At 47.1% G+C, this 15000-nt stretch overlaps 1 protein-coding gene across 2 annotated transcripts in view; it reads right to left on the reverse strand.

The window, feature by feature from the left end:
• LOC308155110 (cell adhesion molecule DSCAM-like) overlaps positions 1-15000 on the reverse strand; it is a gene marked incomplete at both ends in the record, with an annotated part of 100597 nt that overhangs the window by 76797 nt on the left and 8800 nt on the right. For both annotated transcript variants that reach the window (XM_080528354.1, XM_080528353.1), the window contains 2 exons: positions 3887-4039; positions 4652-4969. In XM_080528354.1, coding sequence (XP_080384480.1) covers positions 3887-4039; positions 4652-4969 — 471 coding nt within the window. The remainder of the gene's footprint in view (positions 1-3886; positions 4040-4651; positions 4970-15000) is intronic.

Consider the following 15000-nt stretch of genomic DNA (forward strand, 5'->3'; position numbering starts at 1 on the left):
TATTCAATATTGATTGAATGACTTCCCCCCATCATAATGTATCTTATCACTCAGCTCTTCAATAGACCAGGGCAGGGAGAGTATCTATGTGTTAGTATGTACTGTATGTGTTTGCATGTGTGTGTGTGTGCATGTGTGTGTGCATATGCGTGTGTGTGAGTGTTTGTGTGTGTGTGTGTGTGTGTGTGTGTGTGTGCAAGGGTGTGTGCACACGTGTGTGTGTGTGTGTGTGTGTGCGCACATGTGCGCGTTAACGAAATGCAGAGGTAGAAAATTACAAAGAAAGGAGGGTGGAGCAAAAAAGAGGCAATGTGATGATGGCCCTGAGTGTTAGGCTTGTGTGCAGAATGAGAAGGAGTCCCTAGTGTGTGCATGTGTGTGTGTGTGTGTGTGTGTGTGTGTGTGTGTGTGTGTGTGTGTGTGTGTGTGTGTGTGCGTCTGTGTGTGTTTGCGTGAGTGACTCTCTGCAGTGCTGGGGGCGTGAGCGGGTGGGGGGGGGGACAGTCCACTGGTGCTGAATGCAGAGCAGGCCCGATCAGGCCATGGCAAATGACTACAAGGCCCTCCTCAGTGACTGCAGCACTCCAGCCTGCACCTGGGGAATGGCCCAGACACAGCTAGGGCTGTGTCACAGCTAGGGCTGTGTCTGGACGACAGCAGCAGCAGTAGCAAGAACAACAAGAACAACAACAACAAGAACAACACACAGCCCAACTCTATCACAACACAATACAACCTCTCTTACAGAGAGATAATACTGTACTGTATGTCTTTGGGTTTGGCTTCTAGGACAATGTTGACAGTGTTGGACTGGATACAGCCCTCAGTGTGATTATCACCAGAGGAGTCAAAGCCCTGTTGGACATGTTTTATGTCTTAACTTGGTGTGTGTGTGTGAGTGTGTGTGTGTTTGTGGGGGGGGGGGGGGGGGGCTCTCAGACAGAGATGAGCTTGTTCTTTTTTAATATATATATTACGTTTCTAGGGCATTTCTGCTTTATGAATGAATGAATGGTCTTTATTGTCATTGATATAGTACAGGTACCAAACAACGAAATTTGGGAGGGGGGGCTCCCCTGGTGCTAGGAAAAAAAAAACTAAAAACAAGATGGGAAAAGAGCTGGTTTACATAAATAAAGGCTATGTACACTATCCACTATACTATACTATACAAATAAAACACTGTGCTGTACTCTATGCTATGCTATACCTATTCTAACATTTCCTATTATTTGGGATAGAGACAATAGAGATTTGAGGGGAAGGATGGGTGAGAGGGAGGGAGGGGGGACGACATGCAGGATAAGTCGAAGGCCGGAATCGAACTGGGGACCAATGCGATGATATGGCATGTGCCTTAGTGTGCTCCTCCTATGCCACTTAAGCGCCCACCTCGCTGCCTTCTGATGTGAGGTATATCCCTCTCTCTCTCTACCACAGGAATGAAACCGTTCCAACGCTCACCTCAGAACAATACATCACAGGGTTTCCTGCTGCGTTCTGCGTCAACAGGCGGGCAGAGAGAAGATAAATGTGTGGGTGTCATTTGTTCATCCCCGCACGTATCTTAGTGACAATCAGCTCCTTATCAGGGAAGGGGAGCATGTCGCTAAGACACAACTGAATAGGCAATGGGACAATGTCGGTTTGCTCGAACCGTTCCTACCACGTAATCATCACTTCGCTGTTGTTCTGCAATGTCGAAAAAAAAAACTGCTGATAGCGGTGGCTAAATTTTGGAAATTCAAGGAAGGTCTGTTGTACAATGTGTAATTCATAGTGTACAGGACAATGATACATCACTTAGGTGGCCCAGTGGTCACCTACCCTGGTCCTGGAGAGCTACATTACAGTACAGGGTGAGCTGGTTTCCTTCCAACCCCGCGCTGGGTGAGTTGATGAGCTCACTTGGGTGTTTCAACGCAGGGTAGCAACGAAGGTCTGTGTATGACGTAGCCATGTAGCCTTCCAAGACTCGACTCGACCTCTTCAGTAAACAACATCCCATACTGTACACGGCAACCTCCTGCCTGTCTCTTGATTGTATGTATATTTCATGGTCAATCGTCAATGTGTTGCTGGCAGACCACCGAGGGCTCTCTCTGAGTGGTGCATTGTTTGGCACTGTACGGAACCTCCTCAAAGTGGGCCTAACCCAAGGGAGACTTTCAGAGAGGCCAGTGAAAAAGGGGGGCCTGTGCTCCATGCCTCCTCACCTCAACAAACAGAAATGTTCCTATCCATTATTCATGCAAGCTTTATTTCACAAAGTTTTCCAGAGTCTAAGTGTTGATATTCTCTGTTTTTTTGTTTTTTGTTTACTCATAAAACATTGAAACGGTGGGAGTTAGAGGCCCCTTGGAAAGGAGAGAGGCTGGTCATTAGCCACCAGGCAATGTGGATGCATCCATGCACACGTGTGCAGAAACACACACACACACACACACACACACGCACACACACACGCACACACGTGCATGCATGCACACACACAAACACACATACACACTCACACACAAACACACACAATTGCAATCGATATGCGATGAGGAGAATGGTTGGGGCGTGCATTGAGACGTGAATAAAGACTATTTGCTTATGGATTCATAGGCTTCCGTCATCCATTATTTACCATGGAAAAGAGCAGTGGTGATGGTGGTGGTGATTGGTGGTGGACAGATTTTTCGGCCAGAGTTTACATGGCTGACAGATATGATGATTTTAACGGGGTATTTTGACAAAGAAGTGCATTTCTGAAAGACTACTAAAGGGACATATTCAAACTCTCCTTACTTTAATATACGGTTGCATTGCATCCACCCATATGTAGAGCATCATGAAAACAAGTCCTAGCATATAAGAATGTGTCATGCTCGAAAAAACATATCCCTCCCAAAATTATAAAACCTTCGTATGCCATAAGCCATAACCCCATATTCCCTCAGCTTCAAAACACCCTCCCGGCAAATCCATTTATGGACGATTAAGAGATTGATATAGATCTCAACATCGTCCCTTTCGCCTCAGCAGACAAATGTGAAACGTCAACAAAAAAAAAGCAATCGCTTTGCGTTCGCCCTCCGTCCAAACCAAAACGACATTAAAGCTTTTTGTCTATTGAGTTTGTTAAATGCCCCACATAAAGTGAATTTGCCCCCGGGGCCTAGGAAACAATCGAGCAGACGAGCCGTTCCATTTAAGCCATTTGAATGATCGGAGCGTGGCGGTGGCACGCGGCAATGGCTCCCATCACCAGACAACTGGGTCAATACGGCGCAGGCTAAGTGACACGACTGGCAGGGCCCTGGACGCCCTCGCGGACCACTTGTCTCCGTCAGTCAGACAGACACGGTCAGACAGACAGACACGGTCAGACAGACGGGGACATTTACAGGACAGTGAGCTGCTGGTCGCGTGTCTAGGACGGGGCCGCTAAGTCTAGTCTCAGGTCAAACCGTCTCGCACACAAGAGCATCGTCCATACAGTACGGTACCTCCCAGTGGTCAAAACACTCAACTCAACCACATACTGTCCAGTAAAGGCCTTTACTGGTGGTGTGTCTCTGTATTGCACTGTTGATTTAAACAATACATTCCCAAATCATACAGAGTCACACCTTAATAACGTCTGTGTGGAAAACATCTAAGACTGAGATCACTTATAACTCAGAAAACATCTAAGACTGAGATCCCTTAGATCTCAGAGGACATCAGCTCTGAGGATCAGAGCAGGTGAGTCATGAGGCCTACTGAACTGAACAGCCTAAACAAATAAGTCACAACAAAAACCACAGTGATATATAGTCATATATTGGCGGGGGTCTACAGGTTGTAGTGGAGCAGAACAGTCCACTGTAGTTAGGTGAGGCAGAGAGTAGAGACTTACATTGCTGGACATTGATTGACACTGTGTCTTTCTCCCAGGACACCACAGTGATGTAGGCCTCCACCGAGGTGGGGATAATGCACTTGAAGACCGCCACATTGCCTCTCATGGCTTTCTGGTCCTCCACACGGACTGTGTAGGGCTCTCGTAGGACTGGGGACGGGGGGCGGGGGGGACGGGGGGGACGGACAGAGGGAGAGATGTTCAGAGAGGATGAACAACATTCTTGAACCAGGTACTACACTCTTTGAAAAAAGGGTTCCAAAAGGATTCTTGGGCTATCCCTGTGGGAGAACCCTTTGAAGAACCCATATGGGTTTCATTTAGAGCTTTCTGTGGAAAGGTGTTGACATGGAACCCAAAAGGGTTCTTCAAAGGGTTCAGCCAAAGAACCCTTTATGGTTGTAGGCTTTTTTTCTAACAGTGTGTCATCCTGTGATCCTCTACACCAGTGGCTAAATAGTGCCTCGTTGCTCAACCGACAGTCATCATTACAGTCTGCACATCTAACAACTGAAATGGTTCACTTGTGGTGCTCATTCTTTCCTAACTAAAAATGAGCTGCAGTCCTAACTCTCATCTTAGTTATCAACACTTCATTTCCATGATCCCACTAACCACAGTGTTTGACCATACAGTGACCATATATACAGGTCAGGACCAGGACACAACCATACCACTATACAGTGGAGATGCAGGTCATGGAGATGGACTATTGTTCCTTGGTTCAACTGTATTTGTTCTTCCCTAAGGAGAGAAACTCACCAGCCTTAAGGTGGACATCTTGACTCCTGATTTTCCCTGAGGGGTTCTCCGCTGTGCAATAGTAGGTGTTGTCGTGGATGAGGTTGCTGAAGCTGGAGGGGGGGAAGTGGAAGATCTGGAGGGTGCCATTGGGGTGCACGTGGCGGATCCCGGGGACATCGTAGATCTCCTCTCCAGTGGCCAGGTACCAGCGCAGCGAGGCGGGGGGCACGCCCGCGGCGGGACAGGGCACCGAGGTCCCTGTGGTGCTGGCAAACACTACCTCTTGCACAGATGCATTGACAAAATATAAGCTGGAACGTAGATCTTCACTGAAAACTGCAAAGCAAAACAGAGGGGAGAGAAAGGGGGAAATGTTAGAACGAGGGAGAGTGTCTACTTGCTGAACATGATCAGGGTACATACTGCATGAAATAGAAACTGATGGACAAAATGTGTCGTACTCCAAATATCGCCTTGAATCCTAATTTGTAAGACAAGTTTGTGTTTGGGGCTTTTTCATAGCCAGCATCCAAAGAAAATCCTCATCAAAGACAACAAACAAACCAATGTAAGGACCCTGCATGAACGCAATGGTGGTTACAGTACCAAAGAACCATTCTCCATTTTAACAACGGAGGCCATTTTAAGATATTTCCAAACCCAAACTTCTATAAAGCTAAGTCAGTTTAAATATCCAGATTTTGTAACACACAACTCCACAGTGGATTTAACAAACCACTCCACTGTGCATTTATCTTTGAGGTTATTCAGGTTGTATTTAGCTTTAAGTCTCTCTGCTGTATTGCTTCTGTTTCTCTAGCTGGCCACAGTGCCTTTTCCTCCCACAGCACTGAGGAGAGGCAGGGAGGAGAGAAGAGGAGAGAAGAGGAGAATGTGTGTTCACTATTAAGAGGCATTGCAAAGGAGCCCAGGGAGGGCAGCATTGGAGATGAACTGGGAGGGCCAGCACAGCACCAGACCTGATTACAAACGCACGGCATGATGGGAAACTGCGGCTGGAAGGGCTGCTTGCACAGCGCTGAGCGACCCCCTCAGAAACATGCGTCTGGGTGGAAGCTGCACCCCCACACCCCCAGCCTAATACTGCACCAATCCTTTATGAGGTAGTGTGGTGTGCTGCGTAGGCAGGCATTGGGGCTTGCGGGAAATCAAAGATACTAGGCGAGCTCTCCCATGTATTCTGTCTGCCTTATTGTCAACATGGGCTAAGGGGCGACTCCTCCAGCATGGTTGTTTGTTATTTGGCCTTCATTTTGTAGGAACCAATTACAATCGACATCAGGCTAAAAGCTAATGCCTATAATTCTGTCAAACTAGTATTTTTTTCATAGGGCATAGTACTACATTTTTATAGGGCATAGCACAAAAATGTTTTTGTATGTGTTGTGTCTCTCTCTCTCTCTCTCTCTCTCTCTCTCTCTCTCTCTCTGTGTGTGTGTGTGTGTAATGGACAGTCATTGCAGTTTGTAGCAACACTGGGTCAACAATCGCTTTTCCCTCGAACAGCGTTCCCACTGTAGTACAACTACCATCACTTTATTACCTTATTCTACTTTTTTATTATTATGATTACTATTATTATTATTATTATTATTATTATTATTATTATTACCTTACTCATTTTACTTTATTCTATTATTGTTGATTTTGTATTCTGCTGCAATGCTAATGTTGAAGAACCTGAAACTAAGAATTTTACTCTGAACCTAATTCATTTGACTGTGTACCCGTACATTAGATGTAATAAAAGCAATTCTGACTCTGAAAGTGTTTTTTCACGCTGAGGTAATGATGATGACGTTGCAGGGGAATCGTTTAATTTAACTGCTACAGCAGGAGGAGAACCTGGAACAGCTGCTCTGGACACTCCAAATATGGGGAAAGCTTAGTGTGTGTGTGTGTGTGTGTGTGTGTGTGTGTGTGTGTGTGTGTGTGTGTTTGTGTGAATTACAGTAATGGACAGTCATCGCCGTTTGTAGCAACACTGGCTCAACAATCATGTACTATCATGGTGTCCCCGTGTCTGGTGGCCTAAAGCTGCAGACTGGTAGTGTGTGAGGTTGGACCCACCAGCCCAGCCTGCCTCAACTCAGTGTGCCTGTGACAGCTGCCAATCCTTCTCCCTGGGGGACAAACATTTTAGCGCTTCATAAATTCCTAATAACAACTCAGATGACCTGCATGTTTGTGCACAGACTGCATTCATACGGTCGCTGCATTCATGCGAAGACACATCGAATTGGACATGATGTACTGCGTACAGAACAGTTGCCTTTTACCATTATTGCCCCTCACCCAGAGACATTGGACGCCCATACAGTACAGGAATGGCGGTTGATCTGTCACCCACCTTATCAGAATCAGAATGATTTTTATTGCCAAGTATATTCGCATGTAATTGACTTGGTGTGGAAATTATACTGCCATCTGTATTGAAACTCTCTCAAGGTGAGGATGGTGTGTGTGTGTGTGTGTGGGGGGGGGGTGGGTGGGGGGGCAAGGGGGGTCTAGCATTGCACCATATTGATTTCCTAACAACAAATGTTCGAACCTCAACCTTAACAGTTCAATACTGTGGATTGGCCATTTGGGAGCACATACTGTACAGTGTACACAGACACACATAGAGACACACACAACTGTATCATGTCGCTGATTTACAGTACAAGTGTGTTCCACAACAAGGCCGCAGACACACCCCCATCACTGCCTCTGCATCGGTTCTAAGGTGTGTGTGTGAGTGTGTGTGTGGATGAGTGTGCATGACCGAGTGTGCGTGTGCGTGCTTGTGTGTCCGCACATGCGTGTGTGTGTGTCTCTCGTCCAGTGGAGGCTCCTCCATAGAGGTGGAGGAGGCCTGGCCTCCCCAATAATTTGAGAGAAGAGAGAGAGATTTAAAAAAGCAATAATTATATTTATTTTATTTATTTAACATATTATATTATATTAATATTATTTCCGTTTTGTTCATAAATCTGAATTTTTCCATGGTTAAAACCCAATATTGCAATTGTAAAGCACCTACAGGCCAGAATCCCTATCCGTTTCTATTGAAGGAGGCCAGGCCTCCTGTCGGAAAGTCCAGGCCTCCTGTCGGAAAAGTGGTTTCTCATAGAAGTCAATGTAATGCAATTTTTCTCATGGCAATATTTGATTGGCCAAATCACTGAAAATGGGTGGGCACAGGAGGCCTTGCCTCATCATGCATTGAGTCCAGGGCTGAAAGATTGACATTTTGTTCGTCCAATCACATGAACGCCAGTCACTTCAGTGCAGGACACGCTAGAACACCCATGGCTATTATCCCTGAAAATAATAGCTCATTTGGCCAAATACTTTTGCTTAAAATGACCTCGGAAGTCGGCGAGATTCTGGCGCGATTTATACATCGAATAGGTAGACAACATTTAGGATTTATTGAACAGTTTTATTTTTAATATTAATAATTAATAATTGTATGTAGTATGTTGTGGTGAATGTTGTGAGCCTGAGCAGAAGGGACAATAGCTGCTGCAGGCGGACCATGACCCATTGTGCAGGTAACTTATTACATATGTTGTTTGAGTTCTATGTTTTGGTGCATTTTGTAAGAGTCCACTCGTGGTGTTGCTAGCATTCCCGAGCTAGGGCATGGCTAGTCAGTAACGTCATGTTGCATTCCACGTGTAGTACCTTTTTCCGCCACACGCGTGTATGAGTGCTGTCCTGCAGGATAAATATTAGAAATGGATGAAGTATTGTTCTGAATTGTAAATTGTGTGTCTGATTGACATAGTGTTTGAGTGCTTTTGACATGTCATTGATTGTATGTAGTATGTTGTGGTGAATGTTGTGAGCCTGAGCAGAAGGGACAATAGCTGCTGCAGGCGGACCAGAGATTCATGCCAATTGTTTTATTTATTTGATGACCCATTGTGCAGGCAATAAAAGCTGCTTCATCCACCATCCTGAGAGTGTCCCAATCCCTTCAGTACCGCCAAACACAAATTAATAATTTTTTAACAAAGACAGATAAGAAGAACAGGGAACATTCCATCGCAAGTGAAGCGAGCAAGCGGAAAAAAAATTGGCCTCCTCAATTCTGGAAGTCACCAACCTCCACTGCTCTCGTCACTGTACTGTGGTTCACACAGATGAATAGCCCTCAGCCTGGACAGCTGCATGTGCCTCATCATAAACATGTCTAGAGATAGACGTCTGCAGGTGAGATTTCACAAACAAGACGCCCAAGAAGCGCTCCATCAGCCCTTCCAGAGAGGATCGGGGAGTGGACATCTTAGTGGACTCACTTTCATACACAGGAGCAGAGAGACCCGAGCACAATGATCCCACCGGGTTTGAAGATTTGTTTGGAGGAATATAGAGAACGCCAGCCTCGGTACTTTGCACTCTCTAAATGAGAACAAAGAGCCGTCAAAGCTGTGGACTGTGTGTGTTTGAAAGGTGGGAGAGACGAGGGAGAGAGAGAGAGAGAGAGAGAGAGAGAGAGAGAGAGAGAGAGAGAGAGAGAGAGAGAGAGAGAGAGAGAGAGGCTGCTGCTGCTGCTGCTGCTACTGCAGCCGCTTCATGACGACTGCTTTTGTCTCAATCTGCTTTTTACCAACTCATGAAAAATTGAGGCGGGCTTTTCTGGACGACTGATTCCTTAAGACGATGGAGCTGTGACGGACGCGAGCGCAGCCAGAGCCCAATGGCGCAGATACTGTCGAAAACAGCATTTATTTTTCAGAGCATTGTCAAGGAAAACAGTGAAAGGGGGGAGAGCGGAGAGGGGGGGGGGGAGCTGGAAAGCACTCAGACAATAACATGCAGGCAGTTATTAGCAGAGAGAACGAAAGAGAGAGAGAGAGAGAGAGAGACCACTAGAGAGGTCAGAAGCATTCTTCCACTCTGTTTGTCTCTCTCCACTCTCTCCAGTGCTCTCTTCAGCAAATTCACACTTTTCCCTTTTCTCTCGCTCCCCCCTACCCCTCCACCCACCCCCCCGACCCCCTCTTTATCCTCCCTTCCGGTATGACCTTCATCTCTCCTTCATGGTCAACTGACCCTGTCTCTCACATCCAGGATTTGCTCAACCTTTGCAGAAGGACGCAGGTGCAGGAAAATAAAGCAACAACAAACAAGGAGAAGAGTGGGTCTCTCACAGAGAGAGTACACACCAGGCCAAGATGAGCTGGGCTGTCCATTTATTACCTCCTCTCTGGACCCCGATGAATGCCCACACTGAAACCCCCAATGAAAGTAGCTACAGAGCGGATAAGGAGACTATTGTGCTAAGAGACGCACAGAGGACATGAGGAAATTGTTTTATTATGATCTGTCCATATTCATCCGGTATTGTAAGTGATATTCAGCCAACAACATGACTATTGTGCAATTAGACTACAGAAGACCATAAAATGTTCATAAAATGATCCGGCTATATTCAGCTGTTGTGACTAAATGACTGAGTCGACTGAGTCAACTGAGTTAAATGATCTTAGTGTTTGTGTGCAAGCAAAGCAGACTATGTGTGGGTGGGTGCTGGCAGTAATGTTGTACAGAGCGTGTGTGTGTGTGTGTGTGTGTGTGTGTGTGTACACAACACCTTTAATTATTACACACAACGTATAATAATTCCATTCCAAGAGAAGTGATAATCATATGAAATAAATACAGATGCCGTACTGATGTACATGTTCAGGGAGGCTGGTGGAGGTAGAGATTGGAGGACAGCTCATTGTAACGCATGGAACGGAATGAGGAATGGTATCAGACACTACCTCCACCAGCCCCCCCCCCCAACATGTATAAACAGTTGTTTCACAGGGATGGAGCCCACTTCTGTGAATCTATTGATAATACTGAGAAGAGCACAAGGGAAACATCAAAACCAAGCCGGCTGAATCTTGAAACAAGAGATGAAAGAATCATGCCGTTCCTATCGATAAACACAGCCATCAGGTTGGACCACAGATACAGTATGACAGTCTGCAACACTTTGGTCGACATCTCAAAGGCTTTTCTACAGTATCGCTGTTGATATCTGTTGAATATCACTCATCTAAAACGATTCATTTATTAAATAGACATGGCGGATTAAGATGTGAGAAACGAAATAAGAATGTCTATTAACTCATCATGAGTGGATGTCATAGGGGTTTGGACTGGGTTCGTTTGGATTCAATCAATCAAATTTGACTTCAAACTAGTTTATTGTATTTTAATCTCATTTGGTATTTTTATTATTACAATAGATACAAGTAGATAACTCTAGCAGTTTGTTTGTTTTTCCATCTGTATATTTAAGCAGCTTAAGCAGAGGCAACTTGTAGGCTACATTCTTTTGAAATTATGCACTGAACAGCAAATATTGGATTTTATTGTTTGAAGATCAGATGCCACTGTCTGGGTGATAGATGCAGGAGGGATATTTGTGGATTCTGAATTCCTGCTGAGAATTGTATACAATAAATAATATGCTGATAGTAATCCTGTAAAGCTGCCAGACCCCCCCCCCCCCCCCCACCACACACACACACACACACACACACACACACACACACACACGCCAAAAGACCTGCACCTGAACCTCTAATCGATATCATTCTTCCATGAGCCACGGACTGGAAAAAAGTGATACTGTTCAATTATGAATCCAACACATATATAATTAAAAAGGGCCTTTTTCATTTCCCTCTATCAGCAAAGCTAAGGAGATGGTGGGGCTGTTCGGTTAGGAAGTGGGGCCTTACCCTTATGCTTGACATAATGGATGGCACAGTTGCGGTGTCACTCCCTGTTTGTGGAGCCCACGGTGAACGCTCTAATACTAGATTGCTGGTGACTGTTAATGCACTTCTCCTGTCCGCTCAGGTCTGAATCCGGGTGTTACCCTGTCTGCAACACTGGGGCCTGACAGCTCAAGGGCACCGTACACACTTGGGTCAAGGTGAGTGTGGATGTATGTATGTATGTATGTGCGTGTGTGTGTGTGTGTGTGTGTGTGTGTGTGTGTGTGTGTGTGTGTCAATGTGTGTGTGATGGGTGGGGGGAGACCTTCCTAGTAGGCAACTCTAGCTAGTAGGGAACTCTCGCTAGCAGGGAACTCTAGCAGGGAACTAGCTAGTAGGGAACTCTAGCAGGGAACTAGCTAGTAGGGAACTCTAGGGAACTCTCGCTAGTAGGGAACTCTCGCTAGTAGGGAACTCTCGCTAATAGGGAACTCTAGCTAGTAGGGAACTCTAGTAGGGAACTCTAGTAGGGAACTCTAGCTAGTAGGGAACTCTCGCTAATAGGGAACTCTAGCAGGGAACTCTAGTAGGGAACTCTAGCTAATAGGGAACTCTAGCAGGGAACTCTAGTAGGGAACTCTAGCTAGTAGGGAACTCTAGCTAGTAGGGAACTCTAGCGAGTAGGAAACTCTAGCAGGGAACTCTAGTAGGGAACTCTAGCTAGTAGGGAACTCTAGCGAGTAGGGAACTCTAGCGAGTAGGGAACTCTAGCAGGGAACTCTAGTAGGGAACTCTAGCTAGTAGGGAACTCTAGCTAGTAGGGAACTCTAGCGAGTAGGGAACTCTAGCGAGTAGGGAACTCTAGCTAGTAGGGAACTCTAGCTAGTAGGGAACTCTAGCGAGTAGGGAACTCTAGCTAGTAGGGAACTCTAGCGAGTAGGGAACTCTAGCAGGGAACTCTAGTAGGGAACTCTAGCTAGTAGGGAACTCTAGCTAGTAGGGAACTCTCGCTAGCAATAGTACTGACCATTTTGGGGGGAAACTTCAGGGGTGTCTATCTACAGTCATAAACCTCATACTCTGCATCTTTAATACTGTTGCTCTTCTCACCAACAGGAGTAAAAAAAGAAAGAAAAAAAAGAACTCCAGGTAAGGAGTCGTTAAACACTTTCTCTCTTTCATGTGAGGATTAACGTCTGCTCCATCTGTCGGGCGCGGTCCGATCTGTCCACTGACAGTGTGTAACTGCCCATCACCGGCTGCTTTCGAAACCACCCAGGCGGTTTATTTAAGTAAATGTGTGATCAATACTGACCAAGCTAACACCAACATAAATAGGCCCATGCATTAGGCCATAGATGCCTGAGTGCCTCAGCTCCGGGCATGTTGCCTCCACCAAACGTACATCCAACCTCAGCACTTCTCTGCTCAACACCGCTCGATGTCCTCTCGCTCTCCTGTCCTCATTTCACTGTGTTTTATTTAGAGAGGCTCCTTATATCCCTGGTGATGTGGTCCTTTGTGGCTCCGTGGGTAGAGCATGGTGCTAACAACGCTTAGGTTGTGGCTCCCGATTCCAGCTGGGACCGTACTGAAAAATGACCTGCACTCACTGCAATGTAAAGTCACTTTGGATAAAAGCGTCAGCTAAATGGCTGCTATTATTATTATTATTATTATTATTATTATTATTATTATTATTATTATCCGCATTCACACACCTTTATGCAACGGTGATACATGACTTCACTATCACTTCACAGCCTCCTTCTCTATAGATTCAATACTTCAGTGCACTATAAGCCATAGCATCAGAATCAGAATCACTTTTATTACATCTTACTGTAATAAGTACACAAGAGTAAAATTCTTTGGCTTTGGTTCCTCAACATTTGCATTGCAGCATTCAAATACAAAAACGCAATAATAATAATGTAAATAAGTAAAGTAGGTAACCCTACATTGATAAAGTAATAAAGTGACGATTTTACAGTGGCTTCAATAGTGCAAAAATGCTGTGCAAAGTACGATAATATGAAATGCAATGTAATACATGTAGTTACGTAGTAATCCAGTAGTGTGCAAGTAGTATTTTTGTAGTGTGCGTGTGGGTTGGATTGGGGTGGGTTGGGGGTGGCAACATGTTCTCTACTGTATGCCCACGGCTGGGCTCTCTGATAGTGGCTGTAGTCCTGGCTGGCTGTTAGCCATGGCATGGCCATGCGTAGGCTGGCTGGCGTAGGGCAGGGCAGGGAAGGGCAGGGCAGGGCAGGGCAGGGCAGGGCAGGGCAGGGCAGGGCAGGGCAGGGCAGGGAAGGGGAGGGCAGGGCAGGGCAGGGCAGGGCAGGGAAGGAGAGGGCAGGGCAGGGCAGGGCAGGGCAGGGAAGGGGAGGGCAGGGCAGGGCAGGGCAGGGCAGGGGAGGGCAGGGCAGGGCAGGGCAGGGCAGGGGAGGGCAGGGCAGGGCAGGGAAGGGGAGGGCAGGGCAGGGAAGGGGAGGGCAGGGCAGGGCAGGGCAGGGCAGGGCAGGGCAGGGCAGGGCAGGGTAGGGGAGGGCAGGCCAGGGCAGGGCAGGGCAGGGTAGGGCAAGGCAGGACAGGGCAAGGCAGGGGAGGGCAGGGCAAGGCAAGGCAGGGAAGGGGAGGGCAGGTCGGGGCAGAGCAGGGCAGGGCAGGGCAAGGCAGGGCATGGCAGGGCAGAGCAGGGCAGGGCAGGGCAGGGCAGGGCAGGGCAGGGCAAGGCAGGACAGGGCAAGGCAAGGAATCCCCGGTAGGCAAACCAGTGACTGGGCCAACACTGACAGCTCATGGCAGGAGCTGCAGGTAATTAAGGCAGTGCTCTGTGCATAGATCGCCTGGGGTGATGGGGGTGGGGGTGGGGCGGGTACGAGGAGGAGGAGGTAGGGTGTGGGGGGGGGGAGGGGGTATAGGACAGGACAGGCCCGTGACAGTGAGTAAGCACCGTCCCCCCCCCGCCCCTGCCCCCCTTCTCCTCCTACCCTGGGGGCTTACATGGCACGGAAAGAGGAGCGCTGTGCTGAGCTGCGCGGAGAACGGGGTCTCTCGCCGAATCACCGGCTCCCAATTTGCTCTCATGAATAATACTAAGCAGCAGTGCTCAGTGCCACACGGCCGGTATGTAAAACCAATGATACCCTCCTCTGATGTGAACTCTCAGGAGGATGAGAGGAGGGTCGTTCTCCAGTTGTTGTTTTTCAAGTGGGGCTGGTTGATGCATCTGACTGCTGATTTACATGAGCACTAACAAGAGTGAGTGGGATCCTGAGGGGGATGCCGGTGAGATCTTAATCAGTTACAGCGGAGAGACGCTGATGTCTGAATCGGGAGAACGCTGAGAGAGAGAGAGAGAGAGAGAGAGAGCTGGCGTGATGAGAAGACAGAGGAACTCTGCATGTTAACGGCTAAGCGAGCTCCCTCTACCGCCGCTAATGCTGAACATGCAGCACAACGAAACACACAAACACACCAAGAAACAGGTCATACCGACCTTATCCTGCCTTTCGAATGCACTGTAAGAATGCGACACAACATTGAGAATCAAGAGACATTTTCTTCTCCACAGAGTGAGATCATGATTCTGCACCCAAACCATGAATCACAGTTCAACTCCAGGCA

The sequence above is a fragment of the Nansenia antarctica genome (genome assembly GCF_963989245.1).
Source record: "Nansenia antarctica genome assembly, chromosome: 4".
In the NCBI taxonomy this organism is placed as follows: domain Eukaryota; kingdom Metazoa; phylum Chordata; class Actinopteri; order Argentiniformes; family Microstomatidae; genus Nansenia; species Nansenia antarctica.